The 18,415-nt window shown below is 37.1% G+C and overlaps 1 protein-coding gene across 4 annotated transcripts in view; it reads left to right on the forward strand.

Moving 5' to 3' along the window:
* The window catches only part of INTS8 (integrator complex subunit 8), a 43,480-nt gene extending 25,210 nt beyond the window's left edge, over window positions 1–18,270 (forward strand). For 3 of the 4 annotated variants that reach the window (XM_036337741.1, XM_036337739.1, XM_036337742.1), the window contains 14 exons: window positions 370–480; window positions 2,617–2,818; window positions 6,613–6,734; window positions 9,017–9,201; window positions 9,555–9,588; window positions 10,227–10,283; window positions 10,367–10,428; window positions 12,109–12,227; window positions 14,561–14,664; window positions 15,341–15,391; window positions 16,984–17,057; window positions 17,137–17,201; window positions 17,361–17,404; window positions 17,784–18,270. In XM_036337741.1, the coding sequence (XP_036193634.1) occupies window positions 370–480; window positions 2,617–2,818; window positions 6,613–6,734; window positions 9,017–9,201; window positions 9,555–9,588; window positions 10,227–10,283; window positions 10,367–10,428; window positions 12,109–12,227; window positions 14,561–14,664; window positions 15,341–15,391; window positions 16,984–17,057; window positions 17,137–17,201; window positions 17,361–17,404; window positions 17,784–17,900 (1,347 nt within the window). In that variant the 3' untranslated portion in view covers window positions 17,901–18,270. The remainder of the gene's footprint in view (window positions 1–369; window positions 481–2,616; window positions 2,819–6,612; window positions 6,735–9,016; window positions 9,202–9,554; window positions 9,589–10,226; window positions 10,284–10,366; window positions 10,429–12,108; window positions 12,228–14,560; window positions 14,665–15,340; window positions 15,392–16,983; window positions 17,058–17,136; window positions 17,202–17,360; window positions 17,405–17,783) is intronic. The other variant, XM_036337740.1, reaches the window with a different exon arrangement.
* The last annotated feature ends 145 nt before the right edge of the window (window positions 18,271–18,415 follow it).

An 18,415-nucleotide genomic window follows, 5' to 3' on the forward strand; every position in this document is an offset into this window, starting at 1 on the left:
CAGGTTCCATACTTTCTAGCTATATAATCTTGAGCAAATTATTTAACATCTGTGTGCCTTAGTTTTCTCATCTGTAAAAGGGGGATAACTACCTACTTCATAGTACTGTTGTGAGGACTACATAAGTTAATACATATACTCTTTTTTTCTATAACCTTCAGAATGTTCCAGTCAATTTAATGATTTATTACTGACTCATTATAGTGAATATGTTCATTTTGAATAGCATTTTATTATGACTTATTTTTTTTTTTTTAAAGATGACGTTTGCATGATTTTTTTTAAAGGTGATTGAAGATTATTGAAAGATATTTATCTAGATTTGGCTTTCTCTAAGTGTTTATATTTACATATTTTTATTTATTCTAGTGGGAAGTACCTTCTGTTTATAGTGGTGTTATCCTGGGAATTAAAGACAATTTAACAAGGGATTTGGTATACATTCTCATGGCCAAAGGTTTACACTGCAGTACTGTTATGGTGAGTAAAAGTGTACATTAACTACTGGTTAAGAATATGCTTTACTAATTTTAACATGAAAGCCAGGAATCAGAATTTTCTATTTTCCTGATCTTAAAATGATAGCCATTGGCCTAAAAGGATTTTTTAAAAATATATATTTTTTAATTGATTACTGAGAGAGGAAGGGAAAAGGAGAGAGAGAGAAACATCACTGATGAGAGAAAATTATTGATTAGCTGTCTCCTGCATGTCCTCTACTGGGCATGTGCCCTGACCTGGAATCAAACCTTGACCTCCTGGTTCATGGGTCGGTGCTCAACCACTGAGCCACATCAGCCGGGCCTAAAAGGATATTTGAAAAGGTTTGTTCTTTTTTTGTGTGTCTGTCCTCATAACTGTACCAAACTGGTCTTGGACATATGGATACTGGTCTATTCCTTTTTAAATATCTGGAGACTCTGAAAAATTGTAATTTATAACCTTTAGTGTTCATTTAGTAAAGATTGTGTTCCAAGCTATGAAAACAAAACAAAATCCCTTAAAATATCTTTCATAGCTTATTTTATTTTTTTAAGTTTTTTTAAATTTTGATAAACTATTAACTTTCTTCCTTTTTAAAATATATTTTTATTGATTTCAGAGAGGAAGGGAGAGGGAGATAGAAACATCAATGATGAGAGAGAATCATTGATCAGCTGCCCCCTGCGTGCCCCCTACTAGGGATCGAGCCTGCAACCTGGATATCTGCCCTTGACCTAATTAGAACCTGGGACCCTTCAGTCCCCAGGCGGGCGCTCTATCCATTGAGCCAAACAGGCCAGGGCTCATCTACATTTTTCTTAAAAAAAAAACACAAAAAAACAAAAAAACAACAACTCTACAGAGGGTGTTATTTCAGTTTTTAGGTGAGAAATCAGAGACTCAAAGGTATTAAATTGTCCAAGGTCACATAGCTAGTAAGTGGCATAAGTGCTAGAAAGGATAGAGAAAAGAGAGCATATTAGAGAAATCTTAAAGAGGTAAAATCTAGAATTGATTGCTGATTGGCTGTGGAGGGCAAGAGGGAGAAAAGGATCACAATGATGCTCAAGTTTCTGTTTTGGGTGTCAGGGAACAGATGGAAGTGCCAACAAGTGAATGTAAAGAGAAAAACATTTTTGAGGGGCAGATTATGAGTTCCTTTTTACAGTGTTTAATTTGGGCCTGCAATTGGATACATGAGCCTGAAGCTTGGGAATGGTCTGGGCTGAAGATACTGATTTGGGAGTCATCAAAAATCACTCAGGGAGAATATACAGAGCTTGGGGGTGCAACATTGGGTCCAAGAAAGGGTGGTGTGATGGATAGGAGGACCAGATGCATGTGGAGTTATAGTAGAGAATGTCTAGAAAAAGTTCATTAAGGTAACTGAAAAATGTTCAGTAGATTGGACAATTAGAAGATCTTTGTTTAGCTCTGGCTGGGTGGCTCATTCCGTATACCAATAGGTTGTGGGTTTGATCCCCTCTCAGAGAGGCAACCAATTGATGTTTCTCAAATCAATAAAAACATCCTTGGGTGAGGACAAAAAATAAAAAGGTGAAAATCTTTGTTTATTGAACTGTTTCTTCATTATAATGGAGTAGAAGCCAGACTGAAGGGGTCCTGTGGAGAGTGATGGAAAACTACTCTTTGGAAAAATTAGATGTGTAGGAAAGAGCTTGGATTGTAGCTGATTTGATTTACTAGCCAATTATGTAGATTAATAGTGTGTACAAAGATTTTAGAATATGGAATCTTGTTGAAGAGTGTAAGGTGTATGGAGAAGGCTGGTAGGAATTTTACACCCTTATAACGTATATAACACATATAACTTATGTAAAAAATTTTATTTTTGTTTTATAATTTATGTAAAACTTATTTAGTAATATGGCATGTAATTTATATTGATTGATTATTGGATCTTTTTAAAAAGTTTCAAAAGAATTACGTATTTATTGGACTAAATCACCAATATAGAGATGATAAAGAATAAGATAATTTAGCCTCATTCCCTGAGATAGTTAGTGTTAATCATTTAAATTAATCTTTCTCTCTGCTCTGTACTCATAAAGTTACATATTTTTGGTTTGCAAGGAAAGGTGATCCAGGCTATTCTGTTCATTCTTTTTATAGGACTTTTCCCATGCTAAGCAGTTATTTGCTGCCTGTTTGGAGTTGGTAACAGAGTTTTCACCAAAACTTCGTCAAGTCATGCTGAATGAGATGCTGCTTTTGGATATTTATACACATGAAGCTGGGACAGGGCAATCAGGAGAGAGACCTCCTTCCGATCTTATTAGCCGGGTGCGGGGATATCTGGAAATGAGGCTTCCGGGTAAGACTTCCACAAAGCTGCATTTCAGAAACTCATTACTCAAGTAATTGTGGGAAAGCCCAAGAATGTTTCCTTGACTTTTTACTCTCTGAAGAAAGTTATTTCTCTCCAAAAACAGAATTCAGATGTGGACTTCACTTGAGAACATTGAGGGAAATGTAGGAATCTAGTCATTTCCTAAGATTGCTATAACAAAATACCACAAACCAAATGATTTAAAACTATAGAAATTTATTCTCTCATAGTTTGGAGACTGTACCTGGAACCCAGGTGTCTGCCTGCAGGGCCATGCTCCTCCTGAAGGTTCTAGGGAAGACTCCTTGTTTCTTCTTAGCCTGTAGCTATGTCACTCCAGTGTTTGCCACCTTTTTTCTTCCCTTAGTTTCGTTTTTCCTCCTCCTTTATATGGCATTCTGTGTGTGTGTGTGTGTGTGTGTGTGTGTTTGCTCTTATAAGGGACCAGTCACTGGATTTAGGGATTGCCCTAGTTCAGTATGACCTCATCTTAGCTAAGTATATCTGCAAAGACCCTATTTCTATGTCAGGCACATTCTGAGGTTTCAGGTGGACATGAATTTTGAGGGGACACTACACTACAGAAACTATATTGCAATTTGAAAATACGTACTCTGTTAAAACAATCAGTGTCCTTAAAGGTACATCTTGAAGGTTTATTTCCCCGTTACCATCATAATCACAGGAAGGCCTCAAAATGATTGCCACTGAGTCAGGAACTCACTGTGGTCACTTTAGGAACAGTCCTCTTTTGTCCCATTCTAAATGTAAATATCTTATGAAAAGGAGCTTGTATCAATTATCACCTATGTTATATATATATCTTGCTTAGTTAAAGCAGTTTAATTTTACATGTTTTAATAAAGTCTTTAGAGCAATTAAATCATTCTATACATATTTAGAAAAATATTTATATTTTTTATTGATTTCATAGAGGAAGGGAGAGGGGAAGAGAGAGAAACATCAATGATGAGAGAGAATCATTGATTGACTGCCTCCTGCATGCCCCACACTGGGGGATTAAGCACACAACCCAGACATGTGCCCTGACTGGGAATTGAACCATGACCTTCTGCTTCATAGGTTGATGCTCAACCACTGAGTCATGTCGGCTGGGCCATACTATACATATTTAATGTTATGAACAATAAAATTGAAGTGTAAAGGAAGGTGCTGATGTGTCAAAACTGAAATGGCTGCTGACTCTCTGGGGTCTTTTAAATGAACTTAATTGTTATTACATTCAGATTTCTAGCAGAAATTACAACTTTCTAGCACTCAAGATAGAATATCTTTGAGCTTTAATGCATCAGTGCCCTTCAGTATCATAAAAATTAATCTAGTATGCTGGCACTAACTGTTGACTGACATTACTACTATGTCTGGGTAGGGTGGGTTTTAAGGTAGAAGGTTGAGTTTTCATACATGCTTTCTCTAAAATTAAAATTTAAGAACAAAAATTGATGCCCTAGCTGGTTTGGCTCAGTGGATAGAGCATCGGCCTGCAGACCAAAAGGTCCCAGGTTCATTTCCGTTGAAGGGCATGTACCTTGGTTGCAGGATCCTCCCTGGCCCAGGCCCTGGTCGGGGCTTGTGCAGGAGGCAACCAATCAATGTGTTTCTCTCACATCAATGTTTCTCTCTGTCTTTCCCTCTCTTCCACTCTCTCTAAAAATCAATGGAAAATATCCTCGGGTGAGGATTAACAAAACAAACAAAGTTTAAAAAAAAAGAACAAAAATTGAAAAACCCAAACATTGATTGCTAACTACATGTCAGATAATTGTTTTAAGAGCTTTAGGTGCATAACTCATTTAGTCCTCATGGCAGCACTGTGAAGTAGCTACTTATTTAATTATCCCCATATTATAAGTCTAGAAACTGAGGTGCTGAGAGCATAAGGAATTTAGCCAAAGTCATGCAGTAAGAGACAGAACTGTGATTTGAATCCAGCAGTCCAACGTAAGCCTATGCGCTTCCTCTTTGAGATGGCTGGCAAGGCTTTTAAATACGTTTAGTTGGCATTTAATTATACCTTAAGGCCATGGTCGGCAAACTGCAGCTCTTTGGCCCCTTGAGTGTGGCTCTTCCTAAGCCTTAGGAGTACCCTAATTAAGTTAATAACAGTGTACCTACCTATATAGTTTAAGTTTAAAAAATTTGACTCTCAAAAGAAATTTCAATCGTTGTATTGTTGATATTTGGCTCTGTTGACTAATGAGTTTGCCGACCACTGGGTTAGGGCTGTTGGGCCAATTTTGAATTAGTTAGATGCATGCCCTCTATGGACCAGGGAAAGAGAAGTTCTCCTTTACGTGGGTGGACCTGGCTTTTCTATCAGGAATAAGAAATTATCTTAACTGACAGCAGATCCAACCTTTTAGGTATAGAAATAAGAGCTACAGATTAATTATTTTGATATCTCTTTTGGGAGAGATCCTCCGACGTTTAAATACCTCTGTGTTAAAAGGTAGCTCTCTGTTGAAATACGTGTCCTTGTTATGTTTCTTGGCTGCCTGTTCCAGCATGTGACTATGCTTTTTGATAATGAACAGTTGTATTGCAGGTGCTTAAAGGGAAGCGTAGTCTCTAAATCACTGCCTCTCGGGCTGTATCAGGACTCCACTCTCTGGGTTCTGCTTCAGCTTTCAGAGCCATGGCCATCTTACTGCGAGGGACTGCGCTAAGGAACGGAGGCGTTGGAGCCAGTGCTGTGCAGGCTTCCTTTGGCAAACTGTATAGCACTCAGTGACATGCGGCACTTGGGATACTAATTTCACTCCTGTCTTCATTCCTTCCTTCAGAACATCAGTCAGATGATGGTTTTTATTTGGCTGTGTTCCTGTGCTGTTTTTGGTCATCTCAGAGCCTTTTTTGGAATAAGATGAGATCTAAAGTAAATAGCCACCGGCAATCTTTGTAGAAAGACTGAATGTAGTTATTTAGGTTTAATAGCTCTTTCCATTTAAAGTTTTAACCTTGTCCTGTAGCATTCATTGGGGTTTCTTTTTCCTGCAGTACATTAAAACCTGACTGTTATACTAAGGAAGTATTCAGAACAGTTGTTTCTGGTGCAGTAATATTTTTTTAAAATATATATATATTTTTTTTTATTGATTTTTTTACAGAGAGGAAGGGGGAGAGAGAGAGAGTTAGAAACATCAATGAGAAACGTCGATCAGCTGCCTCCTGCATATCTCCCACTGGGGATGTGCCCGCAACCCAGGTACATGCACTTGACCGGAATCGAACCTGGGACCCTTCAGTCCGCAGACCGACGACGCTCTATCCACTGAGCCAAACCAGTTTCGGCGAGTTGCAGTAATATTTTTTGAAAAAGTGAATGAATTGTCTCAGGAATATTTATTACATTTTAATTAGAAGAAATAATAAAAATGATATATTAACTCAGATTTATTACAGTTTTACATGGTTTAGCTATTTCTGTTCTCTAAAAGTTTATGCCAATGCCATTTTGTACTTGTTTCATTTGTGTGTTCATTTTCTCTGCTCATTTGAATTATAAATTTCCTCAGTAGAGTGTTGGGCATCTGAGGTGTTCTTAAGTTCATACTTTTTTGATTAATAGTGGGGACCACAGCAGTCTGTTGTTGGGAAACCTTTAAGCTTCCTAGAGAAAAGTATAAAACGTTAGTATTTTTCTATTTTTCATCTGTAACTGTTGTTTTTAATATGTTTAACTAAAATCTGAGCAAATTTTGCTTTGTTCTCATTATAATGTTATGATGGTAATTCCAAATATTTTCTTGGCTTTTTAGATATTCCTCTTCGTCAGGTTATTGCTGAGGAGTGTGTTGCTTTTATGTTAAACTGGAAGGAAAATGAATACCTTACACTGCAAGTTCCTGCCTTTCTGCTTCAGAATAATCCATATGTAAAGGTAATTCACGTTTAATCTAAATCAAAGAATTATTAGGATGGAATTATTGTACCTATTTTTTAGGTCTGTACTACTTAGGGAACTTGTCCAATTTTTATAATACATTGTTAGATTGGACAAATGTTTGTTGGTTTATAGTTAAAAGTATAGTTTTTGATAATTCAGGCATTTGAATTTGCCTTCTCATATTTTTTTCTAATACCCTATAGTTCCATGATAATGCAAGCAGAAATTATGTAGTTAAAAGATAAATTTTTGGTATAATCCTAAACTAGTGAAAGGTGAGTCAGCTTTTATTGCTTTGAATGATAAAATCAAACCCAGCTGGCATGGCTCAGTGGTTGAGTGTCAACCTATGAACCAGAAGATCATGGTTTGATTCCCGGTCAGGGCACATGTCTGGGTTGCAGGCTCGATCCCCAGTGTGGGTCGTGCAGGAGGCAGCCAATTAATGATTCTCTCTCATTATTGATGTTTTTCTCTCTCCTTTCCTCTCTGAAATCAATAAAATATATTTAAAAAAATCAAACTCTAGTTTTAAGCTCTGGAGTACACAGGCATACATGGGTATACACTGGTGGGAGCCGTAAGGAGGGTGTAGTTAACTTTCACCAAGGGATGAGAGAGAGAGAGAGAGAGAGAGAGAGAGAGAGAGAGAGAGAGAGAGAGAGAAACTAACTCTGATGTTAGAGAGAAACATTGATCAGTTAGTTGCCTCCCGTATGCTCCCTGACTAGGGATTGAAAGCGAAAGCTAGTGTGCCCTGACCAGGAATCGAACCTGCAACCTTTTGGTGTACAAGGCGACGCTCCCAACCAACTGAGCCACTCAGCCAGGGTGGACCTTACCTTTCTTTAGGGTCTGTTTACTTCTCTAAATGTGATGTGCTGGATTGTTATTAATGTACATGTTTGTTATCAGTAGTGACACCCCTGAATTGGCAATTAGTTGTTCATTCTTTTTTCCTCCTCTAGTTTAATCTTTATTTTTTTCATTTATCCCTTCAATGCCCTCTCCTGCCTCCACTCACACATTCTCCTCTCTTAATTATCTTTCCTGTGCTGAATTAGCTATAAGCCTGATTTTTTTCTCTACATTTTGGGTCTGTCTCTTCTCTGCCTTTTGCTTTCAACCCTTCCACTTTTTATTATTTCTGGGTCCTACCTACATCTTTGGTCTGTGTGCTCTTAATTCAGGTCAATCATTTTCCATAATCTGTCCTTCCCTAATTCTGCCTCTTCACATAGCAGTATCCCCAGTTGCTACTTTTTCTTAGAGAAGAGTTGGCTTTGAATCTTGTTTCCTTGTTCTGTCAACTTCGATTTCCATATTTTTTCCTCAAGAAATATTTTTTAATGATTATAATGTGTGTGTAAAATTTCAGCACTATTTTAATCTCATTCATGGGCTTTTATCACAGTTAACATTGTGTTGTATACATTTTGCAAACTTTTTTTTTTTAAAGCAGGATCATACTATATGTATTTGGTAACTTGTTTTTTTCCCACTTCATAAGTCACATACCTCTTTGTGTCATCGCAGTTCATTCTCATTAGACTGTACTTGTTTGGAACAGTGAGGTTTATAATATACTAGAGGCCTGGTGCACGAAATTCATGCACTTGGGGGGCGGGGTCCCTCATCCTTTTCTGTGCCCTCTCGCAGTCTGGGACCCCTTGGAGGATGTCCACCTGCTGGCTTAGGCCTGCTCCCTGGGGGGGGGTTGGGCCTAAGCTGGCAGTCAGACATCCCTCTGGCAGCCCGGGAGCCCTCGGGGTATGTTCGACTGATGGCTTAGGCCCGCCCTCCGGCCTAAGCCGCATTTGGACATCCTTAGTGCTGTCGAGGAGGCAGGAGAGTCTCTCACCACAGCCGCTGCACTCACAGCTGTCAGCCTAGCTTGTGGCTGAGCGGAGCTCCCCCTGTGGAAGTGCACTGACCACCAGCAGGCAGCTCCTGCGTTGAGCATCTGCCCCCTGGTGGTCAGTGCATGTCATAGCGACCGGTTGTTCCCAGTCATTCCGCCGTTAGGGTCAAATTACATATTACCCTTTTATTATATAGGATTAAAACCAGAGGTTTCTTTCCCGAGCAGATCTAGATCTGTCAGTAGACAATGAGCTCTAAATTTCTCAGTTGTTGGATAGAAGGCACAGCATAAAATAACTGGTTGGTGTACTTGGGCAGCTATCCATTTTTTGTGTGTGCCTTAATCATAGAACTAACATGTGTGACATTACAGATTATCTCTTGTGTATTTTCTGTTTGTTTTTGTGTTATAGCTTGGACAGCTTTTAGCAGCTACAATCAAAGAGCTTCCAGGCCCTAAAGAAAGTAGACGGACCGCTAAAGACCTTTGGGAAGTTGTTGTTCAGATCTGTAGTGTGTCCAGTCAACACAAACGAGGAAATGATGGCAGAGTTAGTTTAATAAAGCAGAGGGAATCCACATTAGGTATAATGTATAGGTATGTTTTGATCAGTTTATTTTTTTTAGTTATTATTTATGCTATTTGTACTATTTCCAGAACATCTACCATTATCCTTATATATCATAAAGATAGACAGTGTAAGAATTTGCTAGTGCTGACATCTGATGGATTTGTCTGACATGATCACCTTTGGAAATACCTTGTTTATTTTAAGAAACTATTATTTAATATAATCAATGAAAGCTTATAGTTGGATAGTAATATAGAAATTACATTGGTATGGCAGTAAAATATATTCTTATACTTGCAGAACTGGACAGTTTGGAATAAATCTTCACCTATAATTTATTTTCAATGTATATATGAAATTTTTTTTTTTTTTTTTGTAGGAGTGAACTGCTTTCTTTTATAAAAAAATTACGGGTATGTTTTCTTAAAAGTCAATTAATTACTATTGCTGATTTTTATAGACTATAACTAAAAAATATTGAGTGCTCACACAATTATTTAGGTGAACTGTTAATGTGCTTCAGTGTTGAGGATAGGATAATCTAAATGGAGAAGGTTATTTTGCATTTACCTAATTTATGTTCTAGCAACTACAAACAGGTATTTTTTAAATGACAAAGAAGTCTTTATAATATGGCTAGATGTGTGAAGCCTAGCTTTAATTTTTGTTTGATTAGGCTAATGTCATTAATTTACTGGACATAACCTACATTCCATCCTTTATTATTTTAAGGAATAAAAGTCAGTTTGTTTAAGGGAGCTGGAAGTACTCGTGGAATGCGATCCATTTACTCAGCTTCAGAAGTCATGAGGATTCGTGCATTATAAACCAGACACCTAAATATGATTAATTTTTTGTGTAAATTTGTGCCATGATTTCTTTCATGACATTAAAGATAAGTTGATCTTTAGTGTGTTTTAAACTAAAGTAGATAGTAAATTCCAGAGAGTGAGAATCTTTTGGAAGAAAATACTTGGTATCCTTGATCTTGATGCGAGAAATATTAGCATAATATATAATATTTAAGGATTCTGTGTTCTCTTTCTTATAGGAACCATTGGTTTTGACTATTATTTTATCACTCTTTGTCAAACTTCACAATGTTCGGGTCAGTATTTCATAATTTCATTGTTTTAAAAATGTTTGAAATATACTTCCTTCTAAATCGCCTTTTTTTTCTTTTCTTTTAAGGAAGACATTGTGAATGATATTACAGCTGAACACATTTCTATTTGGCCATCCTCCATCCCCAAGTAAGTATTATAGCTTACATTTTATTAAATTACTTATATATTTAGGACCATCCTGCCTGGTATAGATAACTTTTGAATAGTTTGATTAAAAGGCTACAATGTTAGGATTCTATAGCTAACTTTGTATTTCTCTATAATAGTAATTGTCTTTCTGAAAACTGTGAATAAGGCATAACTCTTAAGAGCTGAGGTATACCAGCCTTAGGTAGAACAGAAGAGCTCTAAGTAGTCCTGTTTACTTGTCAGTGGGTAAAATTTAGAAAATCGAGGCTAAAAGAATGGCTTTCTATCAGGTTTCTGGAATCTTATCTCTTTTACAAGTATCTATTGAAAATGTTTATTTTTTTATTTTAAGTAATTCTTTGTAGATCTCCTCTAGCACTGTGATTATCAGAGGCTCCAATCCCTTTTTAGTTGCCTTCATAAGCTCTTTAATTACTTTAAGAAATCTTCCCCCCTTACTTTCATCACCTGAGACTTGCAATAAGATGATGGGGGAATTTTTTTAGGGGAGAAAAGTGTTCTTTTTTTTTTTTATTCAAATATATTTTATTGATTTTTTACAGAGAAGAAGGGAGAGGGATAGAAAGTCAGAAACATCGATGAGAGAGATCGATCAGCTGCCTCCTGCACGCCCCACAGTGGGGACGTGCCTGCAACCAAGGTACATGCCCTTGACCGGAATCGAACCCGGGACCCTTGAATCCGCAGGCCGACGCTCTATCCACTGAGCCAAACCGGTTCGGCAAAGTGTTCTTTTTCTGGAAGAAGAAACCATTTACATTTTTCTCTTCACATACACACACAGGCGCGCGCGCGCGCACACACACACACTCAGAAGAGTCCATGTTTGTTTCCTCACCAATGTTCCTTTCCTTCCCTCTCTTCCCCCCAGTCTTCTTACTTTGTGCCTGAAGGGTAGGTCCTAAGCCTTATTTTATTGCTCTTAGTGGCATCTGTGAAGAAGAAAGATTTCAGTAGGTAGGGAAGCAATCAGTAGAATGAGTAATTTACTTCCATCTCAGTCTTTGCGACTGGAAACAGCTTCATATCTCATATGGAGATGGGAGGGTCAGAAATGGGTTAGGGGCCCTTCCCTCCACTGACAGGCTTGTTTGCCAAGGGAGTACATGCTTTATTTTCAGTGCATGTTTATTACAAATGAATAAAGAGGCCCTTGGCCAGACTCAGGGTGGGAGTCTCAGCCACTCCACTTACCTGTATGTGACCTTGGGCAAGTTGCTTTCTGTGCCAGTTTCTGCATCTGTAAAATGGGTATACGAATAGTGCCTCCCTCAGAATTGTGAGGATTACTTTAATTTCGTTACTGGTAAATTGTGCCTAAAAAGTGGAGCTAGGTGTTTATCCTAACTCTTTTATATGCTTTATATTGTAAAATATTTAAAGAGAACTTTTTAGAGTGGTCTAGTAAACCTTCTTTGGCATTTTGGGGAAAAGGAAACAAAAATCAGATTGTTTTCAACTGCTTATAAAAAATTAGCTTATCACACTTTCTCTGACTTAGATGTTTTTAGTTTTTATAAATTTACAACTAGGAGTATTTAGACTATTTGTGGTCACCTAAATGTTGGGTAAGTCTTTTTGTTTTTAGTAAATGTGTGTATGGAATTTGAAATTGTTTCTTAAAATGGAGCTTACTGGTCATTGTCTTCCCTTTAGCCTCCAGTCAGTGGACTTTGAAGCTGTGGCAATCACAGTGAAAGAGCTGGTTCGGTATGCCCGCAGTATCAATCCAAACAACCATTCCTGGTTAATTATTCAGGCAGACATTTATTTTGGTAAGTGAGATGTATGGTTGTGCCGGGGTCCAACCCCAGCAGGTCCAGGGGTCCCCAAAGGTGTGGATGGAGTCAGGTGAAGAAGGAATGACACAGAGACAGCGTTCAGTTGATCAGCAGCCTAGCCAGGATCTCTAGCCAGGATCTCCAGCCAAGTTCTGGTCTGGATCTCCAGCGAAGTTCTGCTGTTTATTGTCTTGTTACATCCATATTTATACCAGTTGATTTTAATCCTGTCAATTTCTATTACAAAGGTTAGGGCGTTTCTTATCTCCATTCCAGGGAGTAAAGATTATGTAGCTTAAGCATGATTGTAGTTAAAGTGATTAACTACCCGCCTGGCACTTAGTTAAGAGGTTTTATTCCCTCCCTAACTTCAGGGAAAAATCCCTACCTGGGGAAACAACCTTTCTCGGAGAGGTGACCTTGGTTAAAACACACAGCGCTAAGGGGAGCAAACATATTAAGAACAGTATGCTATATACGCCAGGTCCCTTGAAACATATGCTGTGCAGATGTTTCTATCCTGCAGTGACTGTGTCAAGCAGCAAGGATGGACCGGCTTCCGGCATGGTTGCTTTGTGTTTTGTTTTTGTAGTATTTTTAGAGGTGAAAATAATGTATTATAATTGATAATTATTTGTGTTCTTGGGAATACAGTGATAATTCTCCCATTTATGTGATTTTTTTCAACTTGATAAGAATATTTTTGTTACTGTACAAGTCAAATAAAATTTTTGACTGGTATCATTTCATGATCAGTGTTTTAGTAGTTGAGTTTTTTAAAGAGAAGATTCCAAATAGAATAGAGAGGATAGTATAATGAAACCACATGTATGTGCCAGTCTCATTTTATCTGTACACTCACTACATTATTTCACTCGCTATATTATTTTTGAAGCAGTAGTTGATGATTTAAAAAAATATATATTTTTGTTGATTTCAGAGAGGAAGGGAGAGGGAGAGAGAGAGAGAGAAACATCAAAGATGAGAGAGAATCATTGATTGGCTGCCTCCTCCTGAGGATTGAGCCTGCAATCCAGGTATGTGCCCTGACTGGGAATCAAACCTGATTCATAGATCAACGCTCAACCACTGAGCCACACCAGCTAGGCTAGTTGATAATTGTTGATGCTTATTTTCACCCCTCGCCCTCCACTCCCCCCCTCCCCCCAAAGAATTTATTATCAGGATCTTATTATCTATTCAGAAAAGATTTACTGATTCTAAACTACCTCAGAAAATTAAGTATGACATTTGGGAAATAAAACCTCCAAATACTAAGTTCTGTACTAGTAAGTTTGACAAGAAATCTGAAACAGATTTTTGTGTAGTCACTTTTAGAAGGCAAAAACTATTATATTGCTTCTTTAAAGTAGTTTTTTTTTTTTTTTTAATGTTCCCACCAAATGTGAAATAGGCCCAGTCAATGCCATTTATTATACATGTTGAACAGCCTTTGAGACACAAAGGCTCCCATATGAGAGTTGCTGTTTTTTTCCCGTTTTCTTTTTTGCATCAAACAGGTTCTTCCAAGAGCCTGCTCACAAGGAAGACAAAAACGAGTAATCCTCAATAAAATAAACAAACAGGAATAGCTTAACAGTCTACATATGAAAAACAAAGGTTAAAAAACTCAACAGACAAAATCCACACCAAACACTCATCCCATTTAATTTCCTGTTTCATGCACTGAGGAAACCAAGAACATCAGGCACCAAAGCAGTAATGCTCTGAGGTTCTAGTTCAGGCTCCCTCTATGTGAAAGATTCATGCACACACATCCACACATACTACTGACCCAGGCAAAAGTACACATGCACAGGTAGCCAGAAAACCACAGTGGGGGATGAGGAAAGGGGGTGGGGAGTGGCTGGTCAAGGATATGGTATCAACTGGAACCCAGGGGCCCAGAGAACTAAAGTAGTTTTTTTAAAAATATATACTTTTATTGATTTCAGAGAGGAAGGAAGAGGGAGAGAGAGATAGAAACATCAATGATGAGAGAGAATCATTGATCGGCTGCCTCCTGCACACCCCCCACTGGGGATTGAGCCCGCAACCCGGGCATATGCCCTTGACCAGAATCGAACCTGGGACCCTTCAGTCTGCAGGCCGATGCTCTATCCACCGAGCCAAACCGGCTAGGGCATAAAGTAGTTTTTTAAAAAAGGCAATATTTTGCAGTGTTTTCTTGGATAAGTGTTATCTTGGTTTGAATCTGCTTTTGGTTTGAATCTGCTTTTGTCACCTGACTTCACCAAAGAGGCCCGCCTGTTTTTCCAACTGATAATTTGTGATAGGTAATTCTTGATCTCTGTTTTCTACTCCAGCGACAAATCAGTATTCGGCAGCTCTTCACTATTACCTTCAGGCCGGAGCTGTGTGTTCTGATTTCTTTAATAAAGCTGTACCCCCTGATGTTTATACAGACCAGGTAGGTTGTTTATTGGCGTTTCTTCTTGTCTGCCTTTAAATGCTCTTCCTGGGTCCCTTTTGGGTGAGTTTTCATTTCCATGTTTGTTGTGATGACTCCCAAATTGATTGCTTTAGATCAGATTGCTGTCCAATATTAAAAATTTTCAGTAACTTTTTTAAATTAATAGTTTTTTAGAACAGTTTCATTTATTTTTTAATTTTATAAAAATATACTTTTATTGATCTCAGAGAGGAAGGGAGAGGGGAGAGAGAGTAGAAACATCAATGATGAGAGAGAATCACTGATTGGCTGCCTCCTGGGGCTTGAGCCCTCAACCCGGGCATGTGCTCTTGACCGGAATTGAACCTGGGACCCTTCAGTCTGCAGGCCGACCCTCTATCCGATACTGAGCCAAACTGGCTAGGGCTAGAACAGTTTTAGATTCATAGAAATGGAGAAAAAATTAGAGTTCTCATATACCTGCTTTGTATCAGCTATCACATATATCTTAGTAAATGTTCCCTGTATACTTTAAAAAACAAATGTGTATTCTGCTGTGGTTGGGAGTTCTGTAAAAATGTACAACTTCCAGTCGTGTACAAACTCTCCACTGTTCACATCCCATATCAGAACAGTACATTTGTTATAATTGATGTTAATTAGTTTCTTAAAATAATCCAAATTGTTTTTATAGGTAATAAAAAGAATGATAAAGTGTTGTTCTTTGCTGAATTGCCACACACAGGTTAGTTTAATATTTTGATGTTGGTTTATTTTCCTGTATATTAGAGTTTATAGTAAATAGAAAGCATTGGACTGGGAAATAGCTTTTATTTTCCTTACTATTGCTTAAGTTTATGGTATTTAAGAATTTGGCATATTTAAGTTTTTTTTAGTTCTTTATAGCAGCGGTTGCCAACTTTCAGACCTTACAGACCACTGGTTGGCGACCGCTGCTCCAAAGGTTTCCTTAAACCAGCGGTCACCAACCTTTCGGACCTCACGGTTGGCGACCGCTGCTTTATAGAATTTATTTAAAATGAAAGAAGATTGGTCTTTAAGCCTCCTAAGTGGAAAATAAACATTCTCAAGTGTGTTTTCTTATATTTAAGAGTAGATATGTACATTAGTTATTAGGAAAACGCAGATCAATACTACATTAAGTTGCCACGTCATACTCACTAATATGGCCGTTAATTCAAAGACAGAAACAATCTTTGTAAAGATGTGGAGAAATTACGCTGGTAGGAATATAAAACGGGGCAACCTTTTGGAAAAAGCTTGGCATTTCCTCAAAAAATTGAAAGTATAATTACCATATGACCCAGCATTTCCTTTCCTGTATAAGACTAAGAAAATAGAAAACATGTTCACAGAAAAGTTTGTACATGTATGTTCACAGCAGCATTATTTATAGTAGCCAGAAAGTTGGAAACAACCCAGTGTTTGTTAGCTGATGGATAAAAATTTGATGTCTATACAATGGCATATTATTCTGTCATAAAAAAGGATGATGTACTGATACATGCTAAAACAGGGATGAATCTTACAAGTATTATGTTGAGTGAAAAAAGACAGCTACAAAAGGCTGTTGTATAATTCCATCAATATGAAATGTTTAGCCAGAGGCACATCCATACAGTCAGAATATAGAGTAGTGGTTGCCAAGGACTGGGGGGGACAAGGAATGGAGAGTGATGTCAATGGGAATGGAGTTTTTGCAGGGGAGAGGATGGGAAGGAGACTGGAAGGGAGGATATTTGATACTTGTGATGGTTGCTCGACTTTGTAAATATACTAAAAACCATTGAATTGTGCACTCTAAAAGGGTGAATTTCATGGTATATGAATTATATTTTTTTTAAATTAAAAATACTTTAGAAAGAAATAAGAATTATGACCTACATACTTAATTGAAGTGGACCTGCTTTAGGTTAAGCAGACCGGCAGCCTAAATTTTGCCAAAATGAGCTCTGTGTTTGCCATCTGTCAAGGTTTAAGCATGTTCTTATGTCCTTGAATGTCATGAAAATGTTGTTTGGCAGTTTTCCATTCCCTTCAATTTTTTTTATCTGGCTTTTTACCAGTTTCTCATTCAAATAAACCCCTAAAAACTAGAGGAAGAAAATACTGGGCAGACAGTTGTTGGTATAAAGGTTTTTGCAGTTGGAATTGGATAGAATCCATCAGGAGCCAATCCCTCAGGGTGAACGGCAAGGCCTCTTAAATGATATATTCTTGATATAAGAATCATTACAGATTTCCCCTTTAAAACCAGGAATTATTGTTCATACTAGTTACCTTAAACCATTTTCAAATCCTTATTTGTTCATGTAGGTGGCAATTTTATGTCAGTTCCTCAGAGAAATTGACTACAAAACAGCCTTTAAATCACTGCAGGAACAAAACAGGTATGCATGATTTAAAAAAATATGTAATGTTGCAATTTTTCTGCTTAAAAGGAAGTTAACTGAATTCTATCTTTTTCAGTCATGATGCTATGGACTCCTACTATGACTACATATGGGATGTTACCATTTTGGAATACTTGACTTGTATCCTTTCATCTAATATCACATGTGGTATTAGTACAGTTCATTTCTGTAAATTAAAGAAGTATTTAATAGTGTGTATCTTCTAAACCAAACCTAAAAAAGTTGAAATTCTGTTGTGGTTTTTAATAGTATTAGATTTATTATTCTTAACTCATTTAGATCTTCATCACAAAAGAGGAGAAACAGATAAAAGACAAATTGCGGTAAGTTATTGTGTGTCTTACTTCAATAATATACTTAAGAATTGTACCAACAAAAAAAGATTTTGTGTGTCTATTACTTCCAAAAGTTGGTTACTAGTGTTTTTTTAAAAGATCCTATTTTGATCATGAGCTTTTGCATCTAGTTTATTTCAATTAAAATATTAGATCATGTCATCTCTCTACTCTAGACCTTTAAATGGTTTCTTATCTCACACATTAAGTCCATACAGTGGCCTATAAGGCCACATATGATTTGCCCATCTAACCCCCACCTTGCTATAACTTCTACTATACCAGTAAGTAGTTTTATGTGTGTATATGTTAGCAAGACTTTATTTTTTACCAGACCTCTAATAACCTCACTTTTCTGTTTTGGAAGATCAAAGCCATCGGTCAGACAGAATTGAACGCAAGCAACCCAGAAGAAGTGTTACAGCTGGCAGCGCAGAGGAGGAAAAAAAAGTTTCTACAAGCAATGGCAAAACTTTACTTTTAAGCAGTTAAAATTTTTTAACTTTTATTTTTTAAACAATAGGCTAAATATAAACAGTATTAAAAGATGAAGTTTATATATAATACATATATACACGTTTAGTGGTGTTTTCTTTCCAGACAAAAATACTGAAACAATTTAAAAACAAACTATACAGAAGATTTCATAATAGCTTAAGTTTATAATTTCTTCAGAGAAAAGATTCACATGTCTAGTAACAAACAATCTACTATAATTTGTTTTCTAATTAAATCCACTCTTGATGCTGAAATTTCATTTTTTCAAAAACATTTATGTAGAATTAGTCTATATACCAGCTTATGTGAAGTTGACTTGTTTGTTTTTTAAATAAATAGATGGCTGGGAATTGGTATACATTTAATACTTTTCTGCCTTAATAGAAGTCTAGGTCAGGTGTTAAGCTTGATCACTTTGACACTGTCCTTAACTCATGTAGGAATTTAAAAAGGACCTTAGCAGTTTTACAAATGGAAATAAAGCCTTAGTCACACTAAATA

This window comes from Myotis myotis, unplaced genomic scaffold (genome assembly GCF_014108235.1).
Source record: "Myotis myotis isolate mMyoMyo1 unplaced genomic scaffold, mMyoMyo1.p scaffold_m19_p_16, whole genome shotgun sequence".
In the NCBI taxonomy this organism is placed as follows: domain Eukaryota; kingdom Metazoa; phylum Chordata; class Mammalia; order Chiroptera; family Vespertilionidae; genus Myotis; species Myotis myotis.